Below are 24,989 nucleotides of genomic sequence, written 5' to 3' on the forward strand. Positions count from 1 at the left end.
TGCTGGTTCTGGTAGGAGAGTTCTCAAAAGTTCTGATAATAGTGTGGTACAAGCCCAAAACCAGCCAATGGCACAAGTGCTAATGCTGATTTCTGAGCTGGAAAAGAATTGCAGCAGCTGCAGTTGTAAACCTTGCCGATATTTACCTTAATAGACTAATACATAAAGAGTAAGAGTCACCAAAGTAGGTGTAGCTTTAGGCACACCCACAAATTCAACAAATTGACAAAATGTTGATTTTCCTTGCGACCATAAGATTGTTCCAACTGAAATAGATTTTAAAATAAGCTCAATCATAATCTCCAAAATGAAATTGCCATCAATTGAACCAAAAGATTTTCATCCCCAAATCCAAATCATAATGAAAGGGGTCTTTGTTCTTGTAATATCCCTACCTTAGTAGTTGACCAAGTGTGTGTGCATTAGCCTAGTTCTACATGGTCCCGAGGGCTAACGAAGGGTTTAAAGGGATCTTAGAGTGTTTTGACCTAGTCATCTCCAATTTGACCCAGAACGGAGTTGATTCACTCAGTCTCAGGCATACTTACTATTTTTAGTAAGTCAGCAGGACACAGGGGAGGCTAGTTATGGTGATTGGATTTGATAGTTGTTGACGAGAGCTTTCCAACGAGCTATCGCTCATGTTGTTCAAAGTCCGATAGCTAATATATTTTTATGCTTGAAGTATTATTAAAGTAATATTTAATTTAGTTGTAAAATATTAAAGTGTTACTTTAATATTAAATTTTATGAGAATGTGTGCAAATCAAAGGGGGCGCCTAAGGGAGACATAAGTGATTATTTTAATATGTTTTATATGGCACATCTTTTATCCCACATTGCGCATGTGAGTTGAATTGACCCTTTGAGAAAGAATAAAAGGGAGCATTAGTGGCTTATTCGGTAGGTTGAATATGAGAAGAAAATGGATGTGTGAGTTGTAGATTTGTTCTTGGCATTAGAGGGCATCTATCCTCTCGTGTAACATTTTAAATGTCATTCCCTTGGAGTTTTGCCTTTAGAATTCATTGCTATCAGCTTTATATCCGGCAGATTGGGTGCATTTTTAGCTACAACCGAGTTCATGTAGCAAGTTACTATAGCTGCCAAGTTACTATAGTAGCACCTCACTGTAGCAACCACCACTGTAGCAGCTGCGTCACTGTAGTAGCCGCATTACTGTAGCAAGTTACTGTAGCAGCCAAGTTACTGTAGCAGTTGCATATTGTTTGCAGCAGGTCAATGCAAGGGCCACGCCCTCAACTATTTGATGTAAACAATGTTTGTTCTAATTATTGCTGGAGTATTCAGTGAGTCAGCTTTGCACTTGTTATTAATTCTTGGAAATCAATATTAAATATGGTGTGCTAGTTATTTCTGTGATATATGTTATGCTTTTTCCAATTCCTATATTTATGTGACATGCCTAACACAACACAATACAAACAAACCTTTTAGAGCCATAAGGGTAGTAGCACATAACGGGAAATTAGAGACTGCAAGCTAAGTGTTTGATAAAATTACCATATAGCTGTAAATACTTGGAAGCAGATTTTGGGGGTATCCATTACAGTGGTATCAGAGCTTTAAGTCCTACCATTCTGTGGAGGCCTTACATGGAATTTGGAACAGCCGGATAGAGGGAAAAGAGTTTGACGAAATGTCAAAACACTGAAGTCAGAAATAAAATAGGTTAAGAATGTATGTTTGAGCATGCGATAGGGGCCATTAACTTCTGCATACCAAAGCAAGGCAACAAAGATTGGATTCACAGAGCGAGCAGTCTAGTTCGTCCGTGCAGGTGGACATAGAATCTAGTCATACAGACACAGAGGAGATATTCTTTGAACAAGACAGCAGTATGGGTGATTGTGATGACAGGAATATAGGACTAGGCAGAGGCAAGAATGCCGGTCCAAATCAGGAGGAGGTAATGTTCAGAGGGTTACTGGGTACGTTAGAGGAGGGGCAGCATATGCACCAGGAGCAAAATAGGCGAATGGATATGATGTTGCAGCTTATGGCTAGACAGATGGGTATCAATATAATCTAGGTGATGCAAACAATGGAAATGGGGGCAATGATAACAATGGAGGCCAAAGCAACAACAATGCTCTTGAGAATAACATTAATGATAATAAAAATGGACATGGCAACAATGGGAATGAAGCTGATAACTTTAGACATGTTCCATGCACAACACAGATCGTGGGCTCAAGACCTCTTCTACCCACCTTCACACCCAGAGATTCAGTTTAACCAGTAAACGAACCCCAGATTATCGAGTTACAAGGTCAATTCAGGAGGGACTGGGAGGCTAGTGGACCGGAAGTTTAGGCGGATATTTCCCTCAGAGATTATATGGACTTGAGGATGAGACACATGCCTAGAGTAGGGGAGAAATCAAAACTTTGAGCTTAGAAAGAAAGTTTGAAAACTTTCTTTACCTTATTATGATGCTTCAGGGAAGATGACTCCACGAGCTTGAGTGCAAAAGGTAGATACATACTTCCATCTGAATCCTATGCCTAAGGAGGAGGCTATCAAGTATGTGGTTATTCATTTGGATGGTCCAGCACATGAGTGGTGGCACCATGGCATGGTAACCTTGGGGCATAATCAGATCACATCTTATGAGGAGTTCACTAAGAGACTCGTAGAGAGATTTGATACCAAAGATCCCAAGTTACAATCTATTGAGTTGGAACAACTTAAGCAGTGGGGATCAGTTGAGACGTATATCAGTGAATTTCAAAGGTTAGCTATGTTGGTTACAGATATTTCAAAGAAGAGATTAATAGTATTGTTTATGGACGGACTCTCAGATCCCTTGAGGGATTGGGTCAAGGGGCATGACTCGGCTACATTACAAGAGGTCACTAAGAAGGCTCGTGACTTAGCATCATCTTCTTTTAAGAGCAAATTTCAGCCTAGGGATTCACATACAAAGAAGGATAAGGATAAGGACAAAAAACCTTTTTATCAAAACGCATAGCCAAAAGGGGATAATAGGAAGTTGGATAATGACACCCTGAATGAGCTAAGGAGAAAGAAGTTGTGTTTTCATTGTAGAGAGCCTTGGGGCTTATCTCATAAGTGCCCTCTCAAGGCTAAAGAAAATCAAATGGAGTATTTTTCACCAGAGGAGTCACAGTTAGAGGGAGAAGATCAACACTTTGATTCGAATGAGAGTACCACTCCAAAGGAGAACATCATTCCCAAGGATGATAGGTCGTTGGCACGATTGACAGGGGCTCAAAAGGCGATCACATTTAGGGTCAGGGGTACTATCCAAGGGTAGAAAGTGATCTCTCTCATTGACACTGGGGCTACACATAACTTCATCAATGCACGGTTAGTAGCCACGAGAGGTTTACAAACCAAGGAGCATGTTGGGTTTAGAGTTATGGTAGCTAATGGTGACAAATTATTATGCACTCAGAAGATATCTAATCTTCACATCAAGTTTGGAGATGGCTATGCATTGGAGGATGAGTTCTATGTAGTAGACATGGGAGACTATGATGTCATCCTCGACATGACATGGATGGCCTCGCCAGTTGAGTTTACACTCAACCTAGCAAAACTAGAGATGAGATTCCAGCATGAGAGAAGAACTATTATACTCAAAGGACATTCAGATGGGAGTTGCAGAGTAGTCTCCCTAAGGAGAATGCAGAGACTTTTTTGGCATAATGACATAGAGTGGGCAGCAGAGTGTGTTGGGTGGATATTTTGCAACCGATAGTTTTGGGTAAAAATCAAGTCGCAAAATAGGATGACCAACCACAAGGTGTGAGACAGTCTCTCCTACCTTAAAGGGAAGGCTCCCCCTTCTCACCATTCCTTGGATCAACTCAAGGTAAGTAAGAAGTTGAGAGATTTTGTAAAAAAGGTGTTACTAATATCCTTTCTTCTTAACTTTTAAGAAAGAATCCACTTACTCGTGGGGCGAGTAATGGGCAGGTTGAATCTCTAACTACACTTCTATCAAGCGCTGGAAACATTGATATTGATAAACCTTCACTAACTCAAAGGCTAGCTGAAAATGTACCAGTTTGGCTCTAAGTCCAGTCTTACTTCTATATGAAAAGCTTTACAATTAGGGCACAAAGACTCCTAAAAGTAAGATTAACTTAACTATTTTTGTGAATTAAAAAAGAAGTATAAGCTACAAACAAAGCTTCTAGCTATACACTTTCACAATTGCTCCTAGTCAAAGCTCTGGCTTCAATTGCTTCTTAACTCTTCTCTATTCAATTCACGAAATACGATTACCAATAACACAAGATAACATGAATCAAAGATAACTTGGATGAATTATAGACAAAGCTTACAATTCACACAAAGAACAATCTCACTTAATCAAAGTTAAGTCTCAAATGCTCCTTTGTATTCACTTTCTCTCAAAATAGTGCTTACACAAACAAAGTCCTGTCGGCACAATTTCTCCAGAGCTCTCTTGTATAAAGATAATGATGATTTTACAATGAGGGGGCACTCCTTTATATAGGAACATGAGTTGAAAAAAAGGTGAAGCAAAAAGTGGGAGCAACTCAATCAACTTTGACCTAGTCTAACTGAAAGAGAAAATATAGGGTTACATGCAATTGCACGCACAACTCACATTACATCTTTTACATAAACATGTCACTCGCATTACATGTAATTACACATCTTCAACTAATGCATCCTCTCCAACTACAAACATGAAAAAAGAACACAGAAGAGAAGGAAACAATCCTAAAGGGCCTTGTACTTGACGATGCAATCTCGGATGATCACAATATTGGGAGTTCCTCTGCTTTGTACCACTGCATTCACCTTATTAACTATGGTATTGTGTCTTTTGATAACCTCTGACTTTGATGAATTGTCCGTTGTCATGTGAAAACTTGATGTGATCTAGCTTTTCTCGCTCAAGTTATCGTGAATTCTCCTTTGTAGATCAGCACAAACTGGAGACTTTAACACTTTGAAAACCTTCTTGACAATGTCCAAATGTAAACTCGGAACAACTTTCCATCAGCACCTTTACCCTTTTTTTGATATAAAGTGCTTAGTGCATGGGAATGCGTGCAAATGGAGATTGCTGATTTCCAAAATGTGACTTGGTCTTTCAAGATGTCATTGCACGGAAAATGGGTTACATGTAATGAGGAATGGGAAGTGATATGACATGTGAATGTGGATGGAGGATGTGTTTTACATGTAAGTGCGGGTGATGGGATGAGGCAAAAATGGAATGAAGTTTGAGGAAAAATGAACTTTATAGACACCTTTGAGGAAAAGTAAGGTCAAAGTACATGGGAAAACATGCACATGACATCTTTTTGACTTTTCAAAAAGTGACTTTTAATCAAAATTGGACATTTGAGATGCAATTACACGTAAGGCATTTCGTGTAATCATGTCATGCCAATGGATGCAGAAAGTGAGATTACATGCATGTGCAAATGGTGAATAAGATGGAAAACATGTAATTGCATTTGTCAGATGAGATGCGATGTGTTGTGACATGGAAAATGGAAGTGAAATATGATGATGCTTTCGCATGAAGTGAAGCAAAAACAAGTTCTTGGAAAAGAATTTGTAACTTCTCCAAAGTGGAGAAAATCGGCAAGCACAAAACACAAAACCTTAAAAGAAAAACGTACCTTTAAAAAGTAACTCAAAAATACCAATATGCAATACACTTCAACACTCAAATTCAAATTTGAAAATTGGGGAAAAACCAAAAACAAGCAAATGAACAATTTCTTCATTTTTAAAGAAAAAATGCACTTTCCATGGCATTCATTTCAACAAGTGGCAATCATCAAGCAATAATGTGCATGGACATAGCAACATAAGCATGAATTGATGAGCAAGTTTGAAAATGTCCACTTACTTAGAGGTTAAAGAGTGAAAATAGAAAGTTTTATAGACTTGAAGACCAATTCTTCCCCAAATCTAGTTTTTCAAACTACTTCTTGACTTTTTCCGTGTTTACCGCATAGATTAATTAGGTAATGCACATAGGTATTGAACAAAAACAGTAACAATAGTACTCATTTATTCGCATATGCCAACAGATTACATACAGAGCATAAGATGATTTACAATGATCCCAGACGGGGTATAAATACTTTCCGCCGAACCTTCCCATAGGGGTCTGTCAACTACATAACAATACTAATCTACTCGTTGGCTACAAAATCTTTATCGATGACATGAAACCGTCGGTAGAAACTGTAGCTGACAAGGTGTCGTCAGTAGAAACTGTAGCCGACAAGGTGTTGTCGTCGGTAAAGATTTTGTAGCCAATGGATAGATTAGTATTATGTAGCCGACAAACCCCTTCGGGAAGGTTCGGCGGAAAGTATTTATACCTCGTCTGGGATCATTGTAAATCATCTTATCCTCTGTATGTAATCTGTTGGCATATGCAAATAAAGGAGTAATGTTGTTACTGTTCTTGTTCAATACCTGTCTGCATTACCTAATTAATCTATGCAGTAAACATTTGGCGCTATTGCCCCATGAACTTGGAAGGTGGTAGGAATGAAGATTAATGCCAAATCAACTTAACAAGGATCAAAATAAGGTCAAGGGAAAAGATGGAATCCGTACTCCGCAAGAAGATTTAATTCTGGCACAGCAAGCCGAATGCAGAAGGAGGTTTCAGAAGATTGCCAACAGACACAGAAGCATGGAGGAATTGTTAGAGGAGACTTGACAGCGGGTGGAGTTGGTGGAAGAAGCAAGGGAGGAGTTTTTGAATTTGTATTCACTAAGGGAAGAGAATCCAGACGGAAGATAATCGACTCGCACGGCTCGGAGTCCCAGGGGAGCACAAGCGTGGAGTGAACTCTTTGTCCACGATACACTTCCGAAAGAGACAACTTCAAAAGATCCTTCTTCACCAAGGTTCACAGCTGTTGGGACCGCCGGTGTGGGAGTGCAGACTGCTGGTGTGGGAGAGCAGACCATCGGTGTGGGAGAGCTGACTACCGGTGTGGGAGTGTAGACCGCCGATGTGGGAGAGCAGACCGCCGGAGTGCAGACCGCCGGTGTGGGAGAGCAGACCGCCGGTGTGGCATTGCAGATCACAGATGTGGGAGTGAACAGTGCCAGTGTTGCAGGACTGAACAACGCCCGTGCAAAAAACCCAGTAGTGATGGTAGGACCAAAGGAAATGTTACTGAAATTTGATGGTAATGGTATGGCCGATCCGATCCGACACTATAAAACATACGAAATGATTTGGAGGGCAAATGGCATAACAAATACAAACGAATGGATCTGGCAGTTTTCGGCAACCCTACGGGGTGTTGCAATTGATTGGTTCGTCAATGCAGATCCCCAGAACTTAAACACTTGGGATAACCTTAAGAAGGAGTTTACTGCCGAATTTCAACTGTTGCGCGATGACAACAAAATTGTCACAGAGATATACAATACAAAACAGGAGAAGAATGAAACAGTCTGAGTCTACGCTAGGAAGCTGAAGGACTTGATTAATAAAATGGAGAATAAGCCAGCCGATGGGCTACAGAAAAGATGGTTCATTGAAGGCCTTCACCCGAAGCTACGAAAAAAGATGAAGATCGTGCCACCCTCGACATACACTAAAGTGTACAGTCGAGCCATGAACCTAGAAAGTGAACAAAAGACCAAAAAGAAGAGTAGCTCGTCGGATTCAGATGACGACACATCTTCAGCAAAAGATAGCAGCGATGATGAAAGCAGCAGCAAGAAGGTCCGAGCCCTCCACAAAGACATGATCCGGATGATGAAGGAATTCAAAAACATGCAAAAAGAAACAAAGGGAAGCGAACTATGGTGCACGGAATGTAAGGCAAAAGGTCACACAAAGGGCTCCTGTCCAAAGAACCAGTTCTGTGACATTTGTCAAATCATGGGACATTCCACAAAAGAATGCCCCTTCAATATGAAAACCAAAGGACCTCAACAAGTGCTTTCTTGAGACAGCAGTTCCAACTCATCCCTGTCGAGGTGGGTCCGTCCATCTAGTCCCTCGAGCACCTAGGAGTATTAGCTACAGTACCGGAGCCTTAGGAGGTGGGGATGCCATAGGCCGAGGTTGCGCCAAAAGTAGAGGAGGCTACACCCAATGTGGGCATGGTCCCCGCAAATGAGGAAGAGAATAGTGATGCCGAGTGGACAATGGAGGGTTTTGCAAAGTAGGATTATGGGTCGGATGAAGACAGGTGCAGGGACTACCTCAGGGCTAAGAAGGTTGCGCTAAAGAAGGGACACGATGTGGCATTGCAGGCTATGACTCAGCGGAGGGAGTGGCATTTGGTTTGAGCTTACATTAGGGGGATCTTTCCGCAGCAATTCCGTTCATGTTTTGAGGAGAGAGGTTGGCCAACAGTTGAGACACCGGAGATGTTGGTAGATTGGGCCACCGAGCCAGAATTGGGGCCGCACAACACTCCACTGGAGAAGTTGGCGCATGAGATCGTGGGACTATATAAGGAGGTTTATTATGCTCGTCGGTGCACGGAGGCAGACAGGGCAGCGGACAAGGTTGCAGCCGAGAGGTCTCTGATAGCTAAGAGAGAGGCTAGAGAGAAGTTAGCAGCTGATTTGGCCAGCCAGCAGGCAGCGTGAGTAGCTGAGTGGGCAGCACTGTTGCAAGATAAGGAAGCGGTTGTACGAGATAAGGATGTGGCTGAGCACGAGTTGCAGTTAGCTAGGAGACAAGCTATGGATGTTGCGATTCTTCTGAAGGGGGCCATAGAGGTTAATTCACAGATTCAGAAGGATCTGCGCATCCGAACAGATCAGGTGTATGAGTTGCATTGCCAGCAGCGCTCTTCTGGGGCACCACCTTCTCTCTAGTATTTATGTTCTTTGTTGTATGTGGGTTGTCTCCTAATTTTGTTAGTCGTCAGGAGACGACTTTTCTTTTTGAGGGGGATGATGTCAGCCGACTTGGTTGTCGTCGATGATTTTGTACTTTGTAGCCGACATCGTCGATAAATAGTTTGTAGTGGACATTGTATGTGGCTGACGGACTCCTTCGGGAAGGTTCGGCAGAAAGTATTTATACCCCGTCTAGGATCATTGTAAATCATCTTATCTTATGCTCTGTATGTAATGATCTGGCATATGCGAATAAATGAATACTGTTGCTGCTGTTCCTGTTCATTATCTATGTGCATTACTTAATTAACCTATGCGGTAAACACTGCTTTCAATACTGGATCCCAATTATCTCCCACCAATATGTTTCTTGGTTCAACTTCGTCTTCCAAATTCATAGTTTGCAATGTGGCTTCATTATACCTGATTGTCTCCCCCTCACTGAATGTATGGGCAGGTGTGACATCCAACAGGACATCCCCCTCCTTTATCTCAATGAATTCTCTTGGAAATTCATCTCCCCTCGGACCTTCCTCAATTGTCAGTACACTGCAGCTCTAGAACAGTTCGTAGTCCTCTATTTGCCAGTAGTAGAGACCGTTGACCAAATCCAAATTGTCATCTGTTGATCCTCCCTCCAACCACAGGACTCCCTCCTAATCCACTTCCATACATTGCCTCCCTTCATCTTCCTCTTCGAAATCTGATGACAAACCTCCTTCTCCCACCATCTAGGTGTGCAAATCGATGATGAACTTTCTCCCTTTGTTTTCCAGTGATAAAGTGTTTCTCTTCCAGTCGTGTTTAACTCTAGCCTGAATAAGCCATTCGCGGCCTAGAATTGCATCATACCCTTTTCTCTTCAGTGGGATTACGACAAAGTCAAGCAAGAATGGTTGTGTGCCAATTGTCACTAGTTGCGCCATCAGAATGCCGAGAGGTTTTATGCCATGTTGGTCTGCTGTCAACAACTGGAATGTAGGTGGCCATAGCGTCGGTTGTCCAAACCTCTTCCAAGTATCCTCGAGTAAGACATTCACGCCGGACCCTCTGTCGATAATTGTGTCTGTCAGCACACTTCCGAGAATCCCCATCTCAACAACCACTGAATGTCGTCTGGATGTGAGGGCTAACAACATTGGGTCTTCTCCACCAACAGCAATTTCCTTCCCTCTCCCTGGTTCTCCTAGTAACTTAGCAGCTGACGCAATATTCGTGAGTGTCGATCGGAGCTAAGGCATTGTGAGCAACAGATCGCCTATTTTGATAGGTACCTCAGTTTGTAATATTTGGCATACGGTGTTCTGTTCCGCGCAGTTCCTTGGTGAGGTGCCTATGATGTCCTTCAACTGAGTTGTCTTTGCCTGTGTTGCTTTCTCAATTTCCTTTCGTACTTCCTCCAGCCTCTTCTTTTCTTCCGCTAGGTCGGGGTATAGTTTTTCTTGTTCCCGCGTGATTGCCAGCACCTCTTCGTCCGTTCCGACAATGATCAAATTCACTCTAGACTTCGGGCACTTGGCATCTTCATGATCGCCAAGTCCACACCACCTACATAATAATTTGGCTGTGTTTGCCATTGTACACTCTCGGGCAAAGTAGCCCCACAAATTGCATGCTCAGCATTGAACAATCGGCCATCCGTTTGCATCATACTGAATTCGACTTCGGCTGCTATTGTTATTGTTATTGTTCGCATTGTTGTTATTTTGCCCTCTGCTATTATTTCTGTACCCACCCGAAGTGACACCATCAATGTTTGTGTTTCTGTTCCCTCCTGACGTGGAAGTTGCCTGTGTCAGGAGCACTTGTTGAGATCCTCTCATTTTCATATTGAAGGGGCATTCTTTTGTGGAATGTTCCATGATCTGACAAATGTCACAGAACTGGTTCTTTGGACAGGAGCCCTTTGTGTGACCTGCCTTACATTCCGTGCACCATAGTTCACTTCCCTTTGTTTCTTTTTGCATGTTTTTGAATTCCTTCATCATACGGATCATGTCCTTCTGGAGGACTCGGACCTTCTTGCTGTTGCTTTCATCATCGCTGCTATCTTTTGCTAAAGATGTGTCGTCATCTAATCCAACGAGCTACTCTTCTTCTTTTTTTTGGTCTTCTGTTCACTTTCTAGGTTCATGGCCCGATTATACGCTTCAGTGCATGTTGAGGGTGGCATGATCTTCATCTTCTTTTGCAGCTTCGGGTGAAGGCCTTCAATGAACCATCTTTTCTGTAGCCCATCGGCCGACTTATTCTCCATTTTATTAATCAAGTCCTTTAGCTTCCTGGCATAGACTCAGACTGTTTCATTCTTCCCTGCTTTGCATTGTATATCTCTGCGACAACTTCATTGTTGTCACGCAATAGTTGAAATTCGGCAGTAAACTCCTTAAGGTTATCCCAAGTGGTTAAGTTCTGGGGATTTGCATCGGTGAACCAATCAATTGCAACACCCCGTAGGGTTGCCGAAAACTGCCGGACCCATTCGTTTGTATCTATTATGCCATTTTTCCTCCAAATCGTTTCGCATGTTTTACAATGTCGGATCGGATCGGCCGTACCATCACCATCAAAGTTCAGTAACTTTTCCTTTGGTCCTGCCATCACTACTAGGTTTTGTGCACGGGCGTTATTCGGTCCTACAACACTGGCATTGTTCACTCCCACACCGTGGCTTTGCACTCCCACACCGGTGATTTGCAATCCCACACCGGCGGTCTGCTCTCCCACATCGGCGGTCTACACTCCCACACCGGTGGTCCCAACAGCTACGAACCTTGGTGAAGAAGGATCTTCTAAAGTTGTCCCTTCCGGAAGTGTATCGCGGACAAAGAGTTCACTCCACGCTCGTGCTCCCCTAGTACTCCAAACCATGCGAGTCAATTCTCTTCCGTCTGGATTCTTTTCCCTCGGCGAATACAAATTCAAAAACTCCTCCCTTGCTTCTTCCACCAACTTCACCCGCTTTCGAGTCTCCTCTTAACAATTCCTTCGCGCTTCTGTGCCCGTCGGCAATCTTCTGAAACCTCCTGCATTTGGCTTGCTGTGCCAGAATTAAATTTTCTTGCGCAGTAAGGATTCCATCTTTTCCCTTGACCTTATTTCGATCCTTGTTAAGCTGATTTGACATTAATCTTCATTCCTCCCACCTTCCAAGCATTTATCTTCATTCCTCCCACCTTCCAGGTTCATGGGGCAACAGCAACAAATGTTTACAGCATAGGGAACCTAAGTAATGCACATAGATAATGAACAGGAACAGCAGCAACAGTATTCCTTTATTCGCATATGCCAGATCATTACATACAGAGCATAAGATAAGATGATTTACAATGATCTCAGACGGGGTATTAATACTTTCTGTCGAACCTTCCCGAAGGAGTCCGTCGGCCACATACAATATGTCCGCTACAAACTATTTACCAATGACATCAGTTACAAAGTACAAAATCACCGACGACAACCAAGTCAGCAGACAAGCAGTAGCATTCAAGATATTCCTAGAATATAAGGATGTATTTGCACGGACATACAAGGATTTGAGGGGAATACTTCCGGAGTTGTGTGTGCACCGCATCCCATTGGTCGAAGGAGCAGTGCCGATACGGAAGCGACCCTACAGAATGAATAAGAACTATGTGGCACGAGTTACAGAGGAAATCAATCAGATGCTGAAAGCCGGAATTATTTTCAAAGTACAGACAAGTGAATAGGTATCACCTATAGTTATTTCACTGAAGGACACCACCCAGATCCGGATTTGTGTGGACTTCAGATGTCTTAATGCAGTTACGATCAAGGATCCCTTTCCGATTCCATTTACAGACAGCATCCTAGAGGTTGTTGCCGGACATGAAATTTACTCCTTTATGGACGGGTTCTCCGGATACAATTAAATCTCTATAGCAAAGGACAAGTTGAAGATAACATTTGTCGTCGAAGATGGGGTGTATGCATACAATTGGATGCCATTCAGTTTGTGCAACACACCTACCACCTTCAACGGATCATACTACACATCTTTGACAAGATGTCTATCAGGAACTTCAAAGCGTTCCTCAACGATTGGACTATATTCAACGCGGAGGACAGACATCTGGCAACACTCGGCGAATGTATGGAGAGATGTCGAAGGGCGCGGCTAGCTTTGAACCCCAAGAAGTGCAGATTCATGGTTCCGCAAGGAAGACTGCTCGGACACATCGTCTGTAAAGAAAGATTGAAGACCGACCCAGACAAAGTCAAGAGTCATCCTAGAAATTCAGCCATCCACTAATGTGACAGAGGTAAAGTCTTTCCTTGGACATATAGGCTATTACAGAAGGTTTATCAAAAAAAATTCCAAGGTGTCATATCCACTAGATAGGTTAACCTGCAAGGGAGAATCATTCAGATGGGAGAAGGAGCATGATGAGGCATTTGAAGCGCTGAAGGTACGATTGGCTATGGCACCCATCTTGGCATATTCAGATTGGGATAAGGAATTCCATGTTCATGTCGACGCATCCAACTATGCGATCGGAGCAACCTTGGCGCAAATAGGTAACCACGGCTTGGATCACCCAATATACTTTGCCAGTCGATTGTTATCTAAAGCAGAACAGAACTATAATACCATGGAACAAGAAGCATTGGGTATGGTGTACGCAGTCCAGAAGTTCCGACACAACTTGTTGGCGACACCATTTGTGTTCTATGTGGACCATCGAGCTTTGTTGTACCTTGTCAATAAACCTGTCATTCAAGGAAGAATCAGCAGATGGCTACTTCTGTTGCAAGAGTTTACTTTCAAAATCATTGTACGGCCGGGGAAGAAGCATGTCAGTGCCGATCACCTGTCGAGAATCAAAATAGGGGAACCCACAGACCGGGTGCACGACGACTTTCCTGACGCACAGTTATTTCAGATTGCAATACTGCCGGAATGGTACAGGAGCATTGGAGAATACTTGTCGATTGGACAGTTTCCCAGTGAAATGCCAGTAAAAGAAAGGCGCAAGTTGATAATCAAGAGCCATACCTTCCAGTTGATCAATGGATTGCTCTACAAGATGGGGCCGGATCATATTCTTCAACGATGTGTGTTAGAGGAAGAAATACCGAAAGTACTGAAGAAAGCACATGAGGGACCAGCAGGTGGACATATGGGACCCAACACCACGGTGAGGAAGATACTACTGGCAAGATTGTGGTGGCTAACGGTGTACAGTGATGCACGGGAATGAGTTGTCGGTTGTGACACTTGCCAACGGGCCAGGAAGCCACTGAAGCGAAACTTTATGCCGCTCAATCCCTCACACGCACAGGAACTCTTTGAGCAATGGGGATTGGATTTCATTGGACCCCTGAAGGTGAGCAGGACTAGACGGTGCCGGTACATTATTGTCGCAACGGAGTACCTGACCAAGTGGGCGGAGGCACGCGCACTACTAGATAACTCGGCCGTCAGCACAGAAAAGTTTATTTATGAGCAGATCATTACTAGGTATGGAATTCCGTTATAGTTAACAAGTGATAGGGGTGGACATTTTGTTAATCATATCATCCGACTACTCACTACCGAATTCAAGATTTGTCATTCATTATCAAGTCTGTATTACCCGTGAGCAAACGGACACGCCGAGACTACAAATAAACTTCCAGTATCAATTATTTACAAATCTTGTGCAGTTGAAGGAGAAGATTGGGAGGACAAACTACCCTTCGCTCTTTGGGCTTATCGCACGGTGTACAAGGTGACGACAGGGCACACACCATTTCAATTAATGTTTGGACAGGAGGCAGTGGTACCAACAGAATTCATGATTCCAAGCCTACGAATAGCATTGGAAAATAAGTTTGGCGATATGGAAAGCTTAAGGGAGTGGCTGCATAATTTGAATAAGCTCAAGGAGAAGCGACTGCTGGCACAGTGGGCGACGGAGGTGACACAGAACAGACGTAAGGCGTGGCATGACAAGCATCTAAAACTCTGGTTTCAACCAGGGCAGTTGGTACTGAAGTATGATGGGTGGAATGAGATTAAGCCAGGAAAGTTTAAGGTCAAATGGGTTGGACCATACCAGATCCGGGAGGTCAGCAACAATGGAGCAATTAAATTGTCGACCTTGGACGGGCAAGAAGTGCCTCAAGCAGTCAACGGATCGAAATTGAGGATATATCATGAAAGGAAGAGCTCGTCATTGCAGAATGCCAAACCCCGATAGTTTCCCTTGTCGTACCAGGTTGGCGAGGTCAGGGGAGAAAATTGGGCATTGGTACTTTTTGCAAAAAAAAAAAAAGACAAAAAAAAAAGAGGCAAGCGTAAGAGTGTCCCAAACTGGGTATAAATACTTTCTGCCGAACCTTCCCGAAGGGGTCTGTCGGCTACATAACAATACTAATCTACCCGTCGGCTACAAAATCTTTACCGATGGCATGAACCCGTCGGCCCGTCAACTACAAAATCTTTACCAATGACAACACCCTGTCAGCTATAGTTTCTACTGACGACATTCCGTACTTGCATTTAACAAAAACTAATGAGCAATGAAGGATCGAATTTGACATGAAAGTGTCAAATAAATGGTCTCCAAAGACAATATCATGCATTTAAAACTCAAAAATAATCCCTCTTGATCAAAGGTATGGGCTAGAAATGCATTTTATTGAGCTTTTTGAACAAAAACATGACTTTTTAATGCAAAAATCTGAGCTGTTTTTGCAAAACCATGGCCAAAAAATGCATTTTTTGAGTCATTTTTGACTGGTGAATGCAAAAACAACTTCCCCAAATGCATATACATGGATCAAAATGCAAAAAAGTGGCTTCAAAATGCATAAAAGTGGATTTAAACTCCAATTTTTCGGGCATTTTAAGCCTTCTAAAGTTGAAAATGTGTATCACAATGCAATGACAAACACTTAAAATACCAAATCGATTTGGATTGGAGCAAAAGCATGTATTAAAAAATGGATTTTTTTGAAGATTTTTCCAAAAAGTGCCCTTGGATGGAGTTTGGAAAAATGTTTTTTAGCAAGATAAATCCCTTTTTGATGTTAGAAAATCCATTACCAAGCAAAAACGACCCTAATGGAAGAAATCTCATGCAAATCCATTGAGAAAATCTCAAGTTATGATCAAAAGCGGGTTCTTGGAGGGCAAGAACATATTCTTCAAAATCGAACTTTTTGAAGGTCATTGCACATATTAAAACATGTTTTTGGTTAAAATCGGACCCTTTTAGGTCAACTGCATGTTTTAAAATGTGTAAGTCATCAAAATCGGACCTTTTGGGTGCTATTACATATTTTAAGTTACATCTCACATTTTAAATAGAAAGACATGAAAACTTCACTTTTGATGCAATTACATCAAAAAGGTCCACTTACATGATAACCTTTTGATATAATGACATCAAAAAGGTCCACTTTTGATAACAAGTTGAACTTTACATGCAGTGACATGTAAAATGTCCACTTTTGATGAATTTTACATGTAATTGCATATAAAATATCTACTTTTGATGGATTAATACTTCTAATTTGAAAATTATACATAATGACATGTAAAAAGTCCACTTCTGATGGATTTTACATATAATGACACAAAATGTCCACTTTTGATGACTTTAAGTGATTTAATTAGCACATGTCAATTTAAATTCATTAAAATATTACTTAAGTGGGACATAAATTATATTTACATATCATATAAACAATATAACATATAAATACCATTTAAAAAGTAATATTTACTAGAGCATTTGATTTAAATGCTAAAAAATTAAATTGAACTATATAGTTAATATGGTCACTTAAGTGAAAAATCAAAAAGTAACTCAACTTAAAAATATAACATAAAGTGCACTATAGTTACTTTAAGTGAAAATTGAAAAGATAAAGTAACTTAAAAACATAACAAAAAGTGATTTTAAGTTATATTTTTCAAAAAGTGAATGTCAAATTAAAAATATAACATAATATTTTTAATTCCTGCTAATGCATCAAAAAGGTCCACTTTTTGGGCACTAAAATGGCCATATCTCTTGACTGACAACTCCAATTTACCTCTAGGTTAGACCGAATTGAAGGGAAAAATGAAAGGCATGACATGAGCAAAATCAAAGGATTAAAAACAAGCAAATGCAAACTCAAAAGCAAAGAAAAGGACAATGAAGGCCTCAAAAATCAAGCATAGGCTCAACAAACAGAAAAATGAAAAAGACTTAATAAAGGCCTTTAGTAAAAGGATTCATTAAATCAATTGGTACTGATTGATTGATCAATACTAACCAATTAAATAACGAACTAAACTCAGAGAAATGTGAAACTAAGCTTGAAAAAATTTCGTACTGTTACCTACATTTTGTGGTGACAAAATGCAGGACAACAGAGTGTTTCATTATACTAGCCCCACAGGAGCCACAGGTAAAGAGTCATCCACCAGATATCCGGAAGATACTTGATAAGCATGCCAAAGTATTCGGCGATATTCCACACGAGGTTCCTCCTAACAAGGGAATAGAGCATGTTATTGAGCTCGAGGAGGGAGCCAAACCAGTCATGATTACCCCCTCTCATCATCCTAAGAAACACAAAGATGAGATAGAGAAGGCAATTATGGAGCTATTGGAGATGGGGGCACATTAGGTCTAGCAAAAGCCCTTTTGCTTCAGCAGTACTTCTAGTAAAGAAGAAAGATGGGACGATGCGCATGTGCATCGATTACAAAGCACTAATTAAGAAAACAATTAAAAACAGGTATCCCATTCCTAGGATTGATGAGATGATTGATGAGTTGCATGGTGCACGCTTCTTCACAAAAATCGATTTATGTTCCGGATACCACTAGATCAGGATGAGAGCAGAGGACATCGAGAAGACAGCCTTCCGATGCCACTATGGCCACTTCGAGTTTATGGTTATGCCATTCGGGCTAACCAATGCACCTACCACATTTCAAAGTTGTATGAAGCAGGTGTTCAAGGGACAATTGAGGAGATTCGTCTTGGTCTTCTTTGATGATATCTTGGTCTTTAGTAAGACTTGGGAGCACTTGCAACATTTGGAGGAGGTATTATCTATTCTAGATAGAGAGTCATTGTATGCCAAGGAATCAAAATGCGAGTTTGGCATGACTGAGCCCCTTTACCTTGGGCATATCAGTAGTGCCAATGGTGTTCGGGTTGATCCTGAAAAGATTAGAGCTATTATGGATTGGCCTACTCCCACAAACTTCACACAACTTAAGGGGTTCTTTGGTTTTATGTGATTTTTACAAGAGGTTCGTTAGGGGATTCTCACAGATTGCCACACCTTTGACAAATCTTACCAATAAAGGAGCCTTCACATGGACAGAGGCAGCGCAGAGATCTTTTGACCACTTCAAACAGGTAATGTCATCTTGTTTGGTTCTAGCTTTACCTAATTTAACGAAGCCATTTGAGTTTCAATGCGATTCTTTAGGAGACGGGATAAGAGCAATATTGATATAGGAGAGACACCCCATTGCATTTGAGAGTAGGAAGCTTCGAGGAGTTGAAAGGAGTTATTCTATCTATGATAGGGAAATGTTAGCCATAATGCATGCATTGGCCAAATTCTGATCATATTTGGTAGGTGGGTGTTTTGTGATCACAACTGATCACAACAGTATTAAATACTTCATCAACCAGCGTGATCTTAATGATCGGCAGTAGAAATGGGTTACTAAATTGCAGGCTTATGACTTTGATAAAGAGTTTCTCAAAGGTAAGAAAAATGTGGTGATTGATGCTTTATCTCGGAGACCTCACTTATGTGCTCTGGCCGAGGTTTCAGGAGATTGGAGAGATTGAATTACAGCGGAGTATTCAGGAGATGATTGGACTTATGGGATAGTTACGGGCACTATTCAAGATGACATGTATGTGGTGTTGGATGGGTTGATCAAATTTCAAGACAGGGTTTATTTGATCCCTACATCACAGTTTAGAGAGGAGATTCTGAGGGCATTTCATGATGCACCTATAGCTAGGCATCCAGGGGTCTTCAAGAACTATAGGTAGATCCAAGAGCGGTTTTCATGGAGAGGGCTCAAGGATGATGTTCAGAAGTATGTTGGCGAGTGTGCAGTTTCTCAACAGAATAAGGGAGAGCACACATTTCCTACAGGTTTATTACAGCCCTTGCCCATTCCGGACAGAAAATGGGAAAGTATTTCTATGGACTTCATCACTGGGTTATCACGAGTACAGGGAAGAGATTGTATTTATGTGGTAGTATATAGATTAACAAAGTTCGTTCACTTCTTTTCTATTCTTTCTACTTATACAGCAATACAGGTCGTAGATTTATTCTTCGGAGAGGTTTTTAGGTTGTATGGGATACCAAGATTTATTGTTAGTGACAGGGATAGCAAGTTCATGAGCACCTTTTAGCAGGAGTTGTTTAGCCTGTGGTACAGATCTTACACCTAGTACGAGTTACCACCCTCAAATAGATGGGCAGACGGAAATAGTAAATTAATGGGTGGAAGGCTATTTGCGGAACTATGTGATTGTGCTGCAAAGAGCATGGGTCAAGTGGTTATACATGGGGAAGAATTATTACAATACCACATATCACATGACCATCAGGATGACTCCATTTATGGCATTGTATGGGTATGAACCACCCAGCTTCATGGATTTAGTTTTGGAGAACAGTCAAGTGCCCAAAGTCAAAGACCTGTTGCAGGATAGCCAGGATATACTGAGAGCAATCAAGGAGAACATACAGCAGGCTCAAAATCAGCAGAAGTTGTATGCTGATCAGCATAGGGTAGAGCACAGTTTTGAGGTAGGGGATATGGTGCATTTGAGGCTACAGCCATATAGGCAGTCATCGCTCAAGAGGAGCGGAGCAGAGAAGCTGAAGCCTAGATTTTATGGTCCGTACAAGGTGATTTGCAGAGTGGGAGACGTCACCTATGAGCTTGAGCTTCCAGAGGGCAGTCGAGTGCACAATATATTTCATGTGTCGAGGCTTAAGAAAGCCATTGGTCAGTGTAGTTCCTTCTACAGATTTACCCCCTTTGGATGAGGAGGGGAAGCTCGTGTTTGTACCTAAGGCTATTTTGGACACCCGAAAGAAGAAACTCAGAACCAGGATAGTGAAGGAGTATTTGGTCAGATGGAAAGACCTGTCGGAGAAGGATGCTACATGGGAGAGTGAGTAGGTTATTCAGCAGGCTGGACTGGGATTGCTTAAGGACAAGCAATTTCAAGGGGGGCGGACTGTAATGTCCCCACTTTAGCAGTCAACCAAGTGTGTGTGCGTTAGCCTAGTTCTACATAGTCTCGAGGGCTAACAAAGGGTTTACAGAGATCTTAGAGCGTTTTGGCCTAGTCATCTCTTGTTTGGGCCGAAACGGAGTTGATTTACTCAGTCTCAAGCATACTTACTATTTTTAGTAAGTCAGCTAGACACGAGGGAGGCTAGTTATGGTGATTGGATTTGATAGTCGTCGGCAAGAGCTTTCCAACGAGCTATCACTCAATTTGTTCGGAGTCCAATAGCTAGTATATTTTTATGCCTGAAATATTATTAAAGTAACATTTAATTTAGTTGTAAAATATTAAAGTGTTACTTTAATATTAAATTTTATGGGAATGTGTGCAAATCAAAGGGGGCGCCTAAGGGAGACATAAGTGATTATTTTAATATGTTTTGTATGGCACATCTTTTATCCCACATTGCTCATGTGAGTTGAATTGACCCTTCGAGAAAGAATAAAAGGGAGTGTTAGTGGCTTCATGCGACAAGTTGAATATGAGAAGAAAATGGATGTGTGAGTTGCAGATCTGTTCTTGGCATTAGAGGACGTCTATCCTCTCGTGTGACATTCTAGACATCATTCCCTTGGGGTGTGGCCTTTGGAATTCATTGCTATCAGGTTTATATCCAGTAGATTGGGTGCATCTCCAACTACAACTAAGTTCCTCTAGCAAGTTACTGTAGCTGTCGAGTTACTGTAGCAGCGCGTCATTGTAGTAGCTGTATCACTGTAGTAGTTGTATCACTGTAGCAGCCGCATTATTGTAGCAGCTCGTCACTGTAGTAGCCGTCATTGTAGCAGCCACGTCATTGTAGCAATTTCACTGTAGCAACCGAGTTATTGTAACAAGTTACTGTAGCAGTTGCATATTGTTTGCAACAACTATTTGATGTAAACAATGTTTGTTCCGATTGATTGCCGGAGTATTCAGTGCAAAGTAACAAGAATCGGAATCGGATCGAAATCGGCAAGGCCGAATCAAATCGTGAATCGGCCATGAATCGGAATCGAATCGGCCATGAATCGGAAAATTTAAAAAACCCTTGAAATTTAGTGAGTAACTTATTTCATAAACCCTTTATCGCTGATTCGATTCACCGATTCACAAAAAATCGTTTGGCTTGAATCGAATCGCCGAATCGCGTGAATCGCATGAATCGCCGTGATTCTTGGAACTATGATTCAGTGAGTCAACTTTGCACTTGTTATTAATTCTTGGAAATCAATATAAAATATAGTGTGCTGGTTATTTCTTTGATATATGTTATGCTTTTCCAATTCCTATATTTATGTGACATGCCAAACACAACACAATACAAACAAACCTTTTAGAACCATAAGGGTAGCAGCACATAACGGGAAATTAGAGACTGCAAGCTAAGTGTTTGATAAAATTACCATATAGTTGTGAATACTTGTAAGCAGATTTTGGGGGTATCCATTACAGTTCTCTACATTAGAAACACTTGAACACCAAAGATGGTTGCAAATATATGACAAGCAATAAGGCTATCTACTAAATCTTCCTTTATAAGACAAGACGCAAGCTGACTTTTTAGAAGAATTCCCCATTTCATATATAGAGTTGAATAGTTTTAGAATTAACATGCATGCTATTGAAAGAAACCTCGGATTTTGCTGAGTCGTAGATTCGTCTACTTGGAAAAAGGCTTGCATATTAGTTTTTCTTGCTGCCATAGGAAGACCAAGCACATTAGGTGCTCATCTGAGGTAATATCCTCTTCCATCTTGATGTAAGATAAGCTGAATTAATTGAAAAAGAAAACAGAATATTCTACTCTAGTTTAAAAACATGTGTATATGTGCTCTTTATACAACCTTCAGAGAAACACTCTTTAAATCCAACAAAGTATTTATGCTAGTACAGGTTGCTCAGATGAGCTTATGAAAAGTTGAAATAGTGACAACAGTGACCTCAGAATGACTCTTTTAAAAGATGATGTCATTGATAAAATTTAATTAAATCATTCAAATTTATAGAAACTTCAAATATCGGAAAATAGCAGAGTTGGTAGATGTGTCCCCTCCCTGGCCTCCCATGCCCAAACACACATATTCGTTTCTTAGATACTGGATACAGATACATTAATCACTGGTATGGCAATGATATTGTATCATTCATGACCCTTTGTCTGTGCCATAACCAATTTGTTTGAATAGTACCAGAATGCCATATAAAATTTAGGGGCAGAAAAAAACCTTAAAAATTTGGAAAAGGAAGAAAACATAAAAAAATAAGTTGAACATGCACACACAAACACTGATACACACATATTACAAGACACATTTATAATCAAACAAAATAAATAGTATAAACTTAAAAATATAAAAAATCAAAATCCATATAAATATAGATTTCTACTATTTTCTCTATTCTATAGGAATCTGAGATGTATAAAATTATAAATAACTGAATATATATGCATTTTATAATAGTTGTATCCAGTTGCATCTGTATTAAGGAGCCTTGAACAATTGGTGTACCCTTATTCGATACAGTGCCCATTTCCATGCAACTCTAAAATAGATTTTCACATCACAATTTTAAAGTTCCATTCAACATTATGAAATATAGCAAAATATTATTTTAACCAATCCAACAACATTGAAAAAACTCCAGTTGTATTTTCTAGTAAGAAAGTAATTGTACCTGATTTTCAGTCACAAGCACTGAAGTTCCAATGTTCTCTAGAAGCATAACCTGCTCTGCTACTGGCCCTGCATGCTATCAGTACCTTTTGGTCAATTACAGTAAACCTTTCAAATCTGTAGATTTTTTACATATGAATTTCAGATTGTGATGCACAAAGCAGAAACAAAAGAAAAGAACCACACAGGTATTAAAAAGTAGTTAAAAAATTAATCAACATGTTAAACTATGATGAAGGAGAACCTTCTCAAATATTGAGAACTATCCACTTTGCTTATAATAGTCACATCATATGTGTGTATGCAGAACAAAAGCAAAAATATTCCCTTTCAATTATTATAAAGGAAATTGCAAGAAAATATATATTTAAATCATATATATAGAAAAGAGAGTCCTCAAAGATTAAAAAGTTCATAAGAAAAAAATGACAGCATAAATTTTGATGATATATATATATACTAAAGCAAAGAAAACTCTTTTCAATTGTAGAAAAGGATATTTTGCCAAGAATCAACAACATATAATTTTAGGGTAGTTTTAAATGTTGGTGACTATACACTTTTCTTAGAGCATTAATATTGTGTGTGTAAGGCCTCATCTCTCATGAATAAAAGGAAATTATACAAGAATTTTAAATATTAATTTGTAGAGAATTTTCTGAAATTCTGTGAGCCATTGAATTTGTATGGAATATATGGTTGGTCCAACGGAAGCACCTCTCAGGTTGACATAGAAACTTTTAGTATGGACTGGGACTTGATCAGGGAGCTGTCATGTATGAAGATTCATTCCGTCTGTTCCATGTGAGTCATTAAATGTACAATCCTGCACTATTATATTCAAGTATTACAATTAGTTGATTCAGAGTTACACTAGCATATTTATCTCTCACACAAAGTAGTCAATTTCCAAGTTCAGTGTACATGTCTTTTACAGCAACCAAACCCTTTGTAAGTGATATAAATGCAGGTTTAGACATCCTTCAGAAATCCACTTCTAGCCCAGCACAGAGGAGAAATAAACACATTGCCTCCCCTATCCCTTCCCTTAACTCAAATAAGTCAATTCCAATCTTACAGGCATAATACACCTGTCTAAAGCAACAACATGATTTCAAAGCAAAATAAATGCAACTCTACACAAAATTAAAAGAATTCATGTACATTCCAGCACAGAGGCGAAAATAAATACTTAACAATAAAACATTAACTAGCTGAGGTACTCAAAATGCTGGTCATTGTGCTTTCATTCTTGAGCAACATAATCCCTTTCGATTTCTCCCTGTAGTGGTATGGATGAAAGATATGCTTTTTACTCTTCAAGATGGAATTTTTAGCCCAATACCACTTTATCAATTTATAATCACTTTATCTTACTGAATGCATGATTTATTTGGAAAGTTAACATCATTGGACCCAGTTTGCAGTCGAGCTCAAATACCATAGAGGTTAATTGTGCATGTTGGTTTAATTATAAACAAAAAGATACAGTTCTAAATCTAATCCCACACCATTAGTGTCATACAAATCATAGGAAGAAAAAAGAGATGCTTTTATTACTGTCGCAAATCATCTTTTGTATTATTCCTTTGTATTGAGAATGGGTGGCAGACAGAAGATCCAGAAAATGTGTTTAATTTCTTCTGACATTAAGATAGATTGATGGAAACGGAAATCTCACCTAAAACTAATCATTTAATTCAGATTCTACTATATAGAGGCCCCATTAGTGTCATACCAATCACAGGGGAAAAAAAAGACATGCTTTTATTACGATCCAGCAAATGTGTGTTTATATTCTACTGACATTAAGATAGATTGATGGAAATGGAAATCTCACCTGAAACTAATCATTTTATTCAGATTCTACTAGTTAGATGCACTCAAACACTTACCCAATAACATCTTGCCAAATTCATTCAAGCCTGGAAGAGCTCTTAGAAGTGCTGTATTCTGTAAACAAGAAGAATACACACATTGTCATTCTCAAAACATTTGATTCAATATCTTTGTGATTTCAAAGAAAAACATCAAAAGACTTTAAAAGTTCATAAGTTGCTAAGAAACAAAACCAAAACTAAATACACACCAAACCTATGACATGCAAATGCTTGCCAAAAATCCTGTGAAAATAGTTGCGAAACCTAGCTTTTACATCATGAATGATATG

General features: G+C 40.2%; 1 protein-coding gene across 1 annotated transcript in view; it reads right to left on the minus strand.

Annotated features, from left to right (window-relative positions):
- Positions 1 to 24,989, minus strand: part of LOC149574950 (Peptidase family M48 family protein) — a 175,934-nt gene that overhangs the window by 82,212 nt on the left and 68,733 nt on the right. Inside the window, exons 3-4 of the mRNA XM_089814795.1 lie at positions 24,715 to 24,772; positions 22,821 to 22,888 (exon numbers count right to left, since the gene is read on the minus strand). Coding sequence (XP_089670921.1) covers positions 22,821 to 22,888; positions 24,715 to 24,772 — 126 coding nt within the window. The remainder of the gene's footprint in view (positions 1 to 22,820; positions 22,889 to 24,714; positions 24,773 to 24,989) is intronic.

Source organism: Cupressus sempervirens, chromosome 2 (assembly GCF_028749045.1).
Source record: "Cupressus sempervirens isolate cs-2001-9-10 chromosome 2, ASM2874904v1, whole genome shotgun sequence".
Taxonomy (NCBI): domain Eukaryota; kingdom Viridiplantae; phylum Streptophyta; class Pinopsida; order Cupressales; family Cupressaceae; genus Cupressus; species Cupressus sempervirens.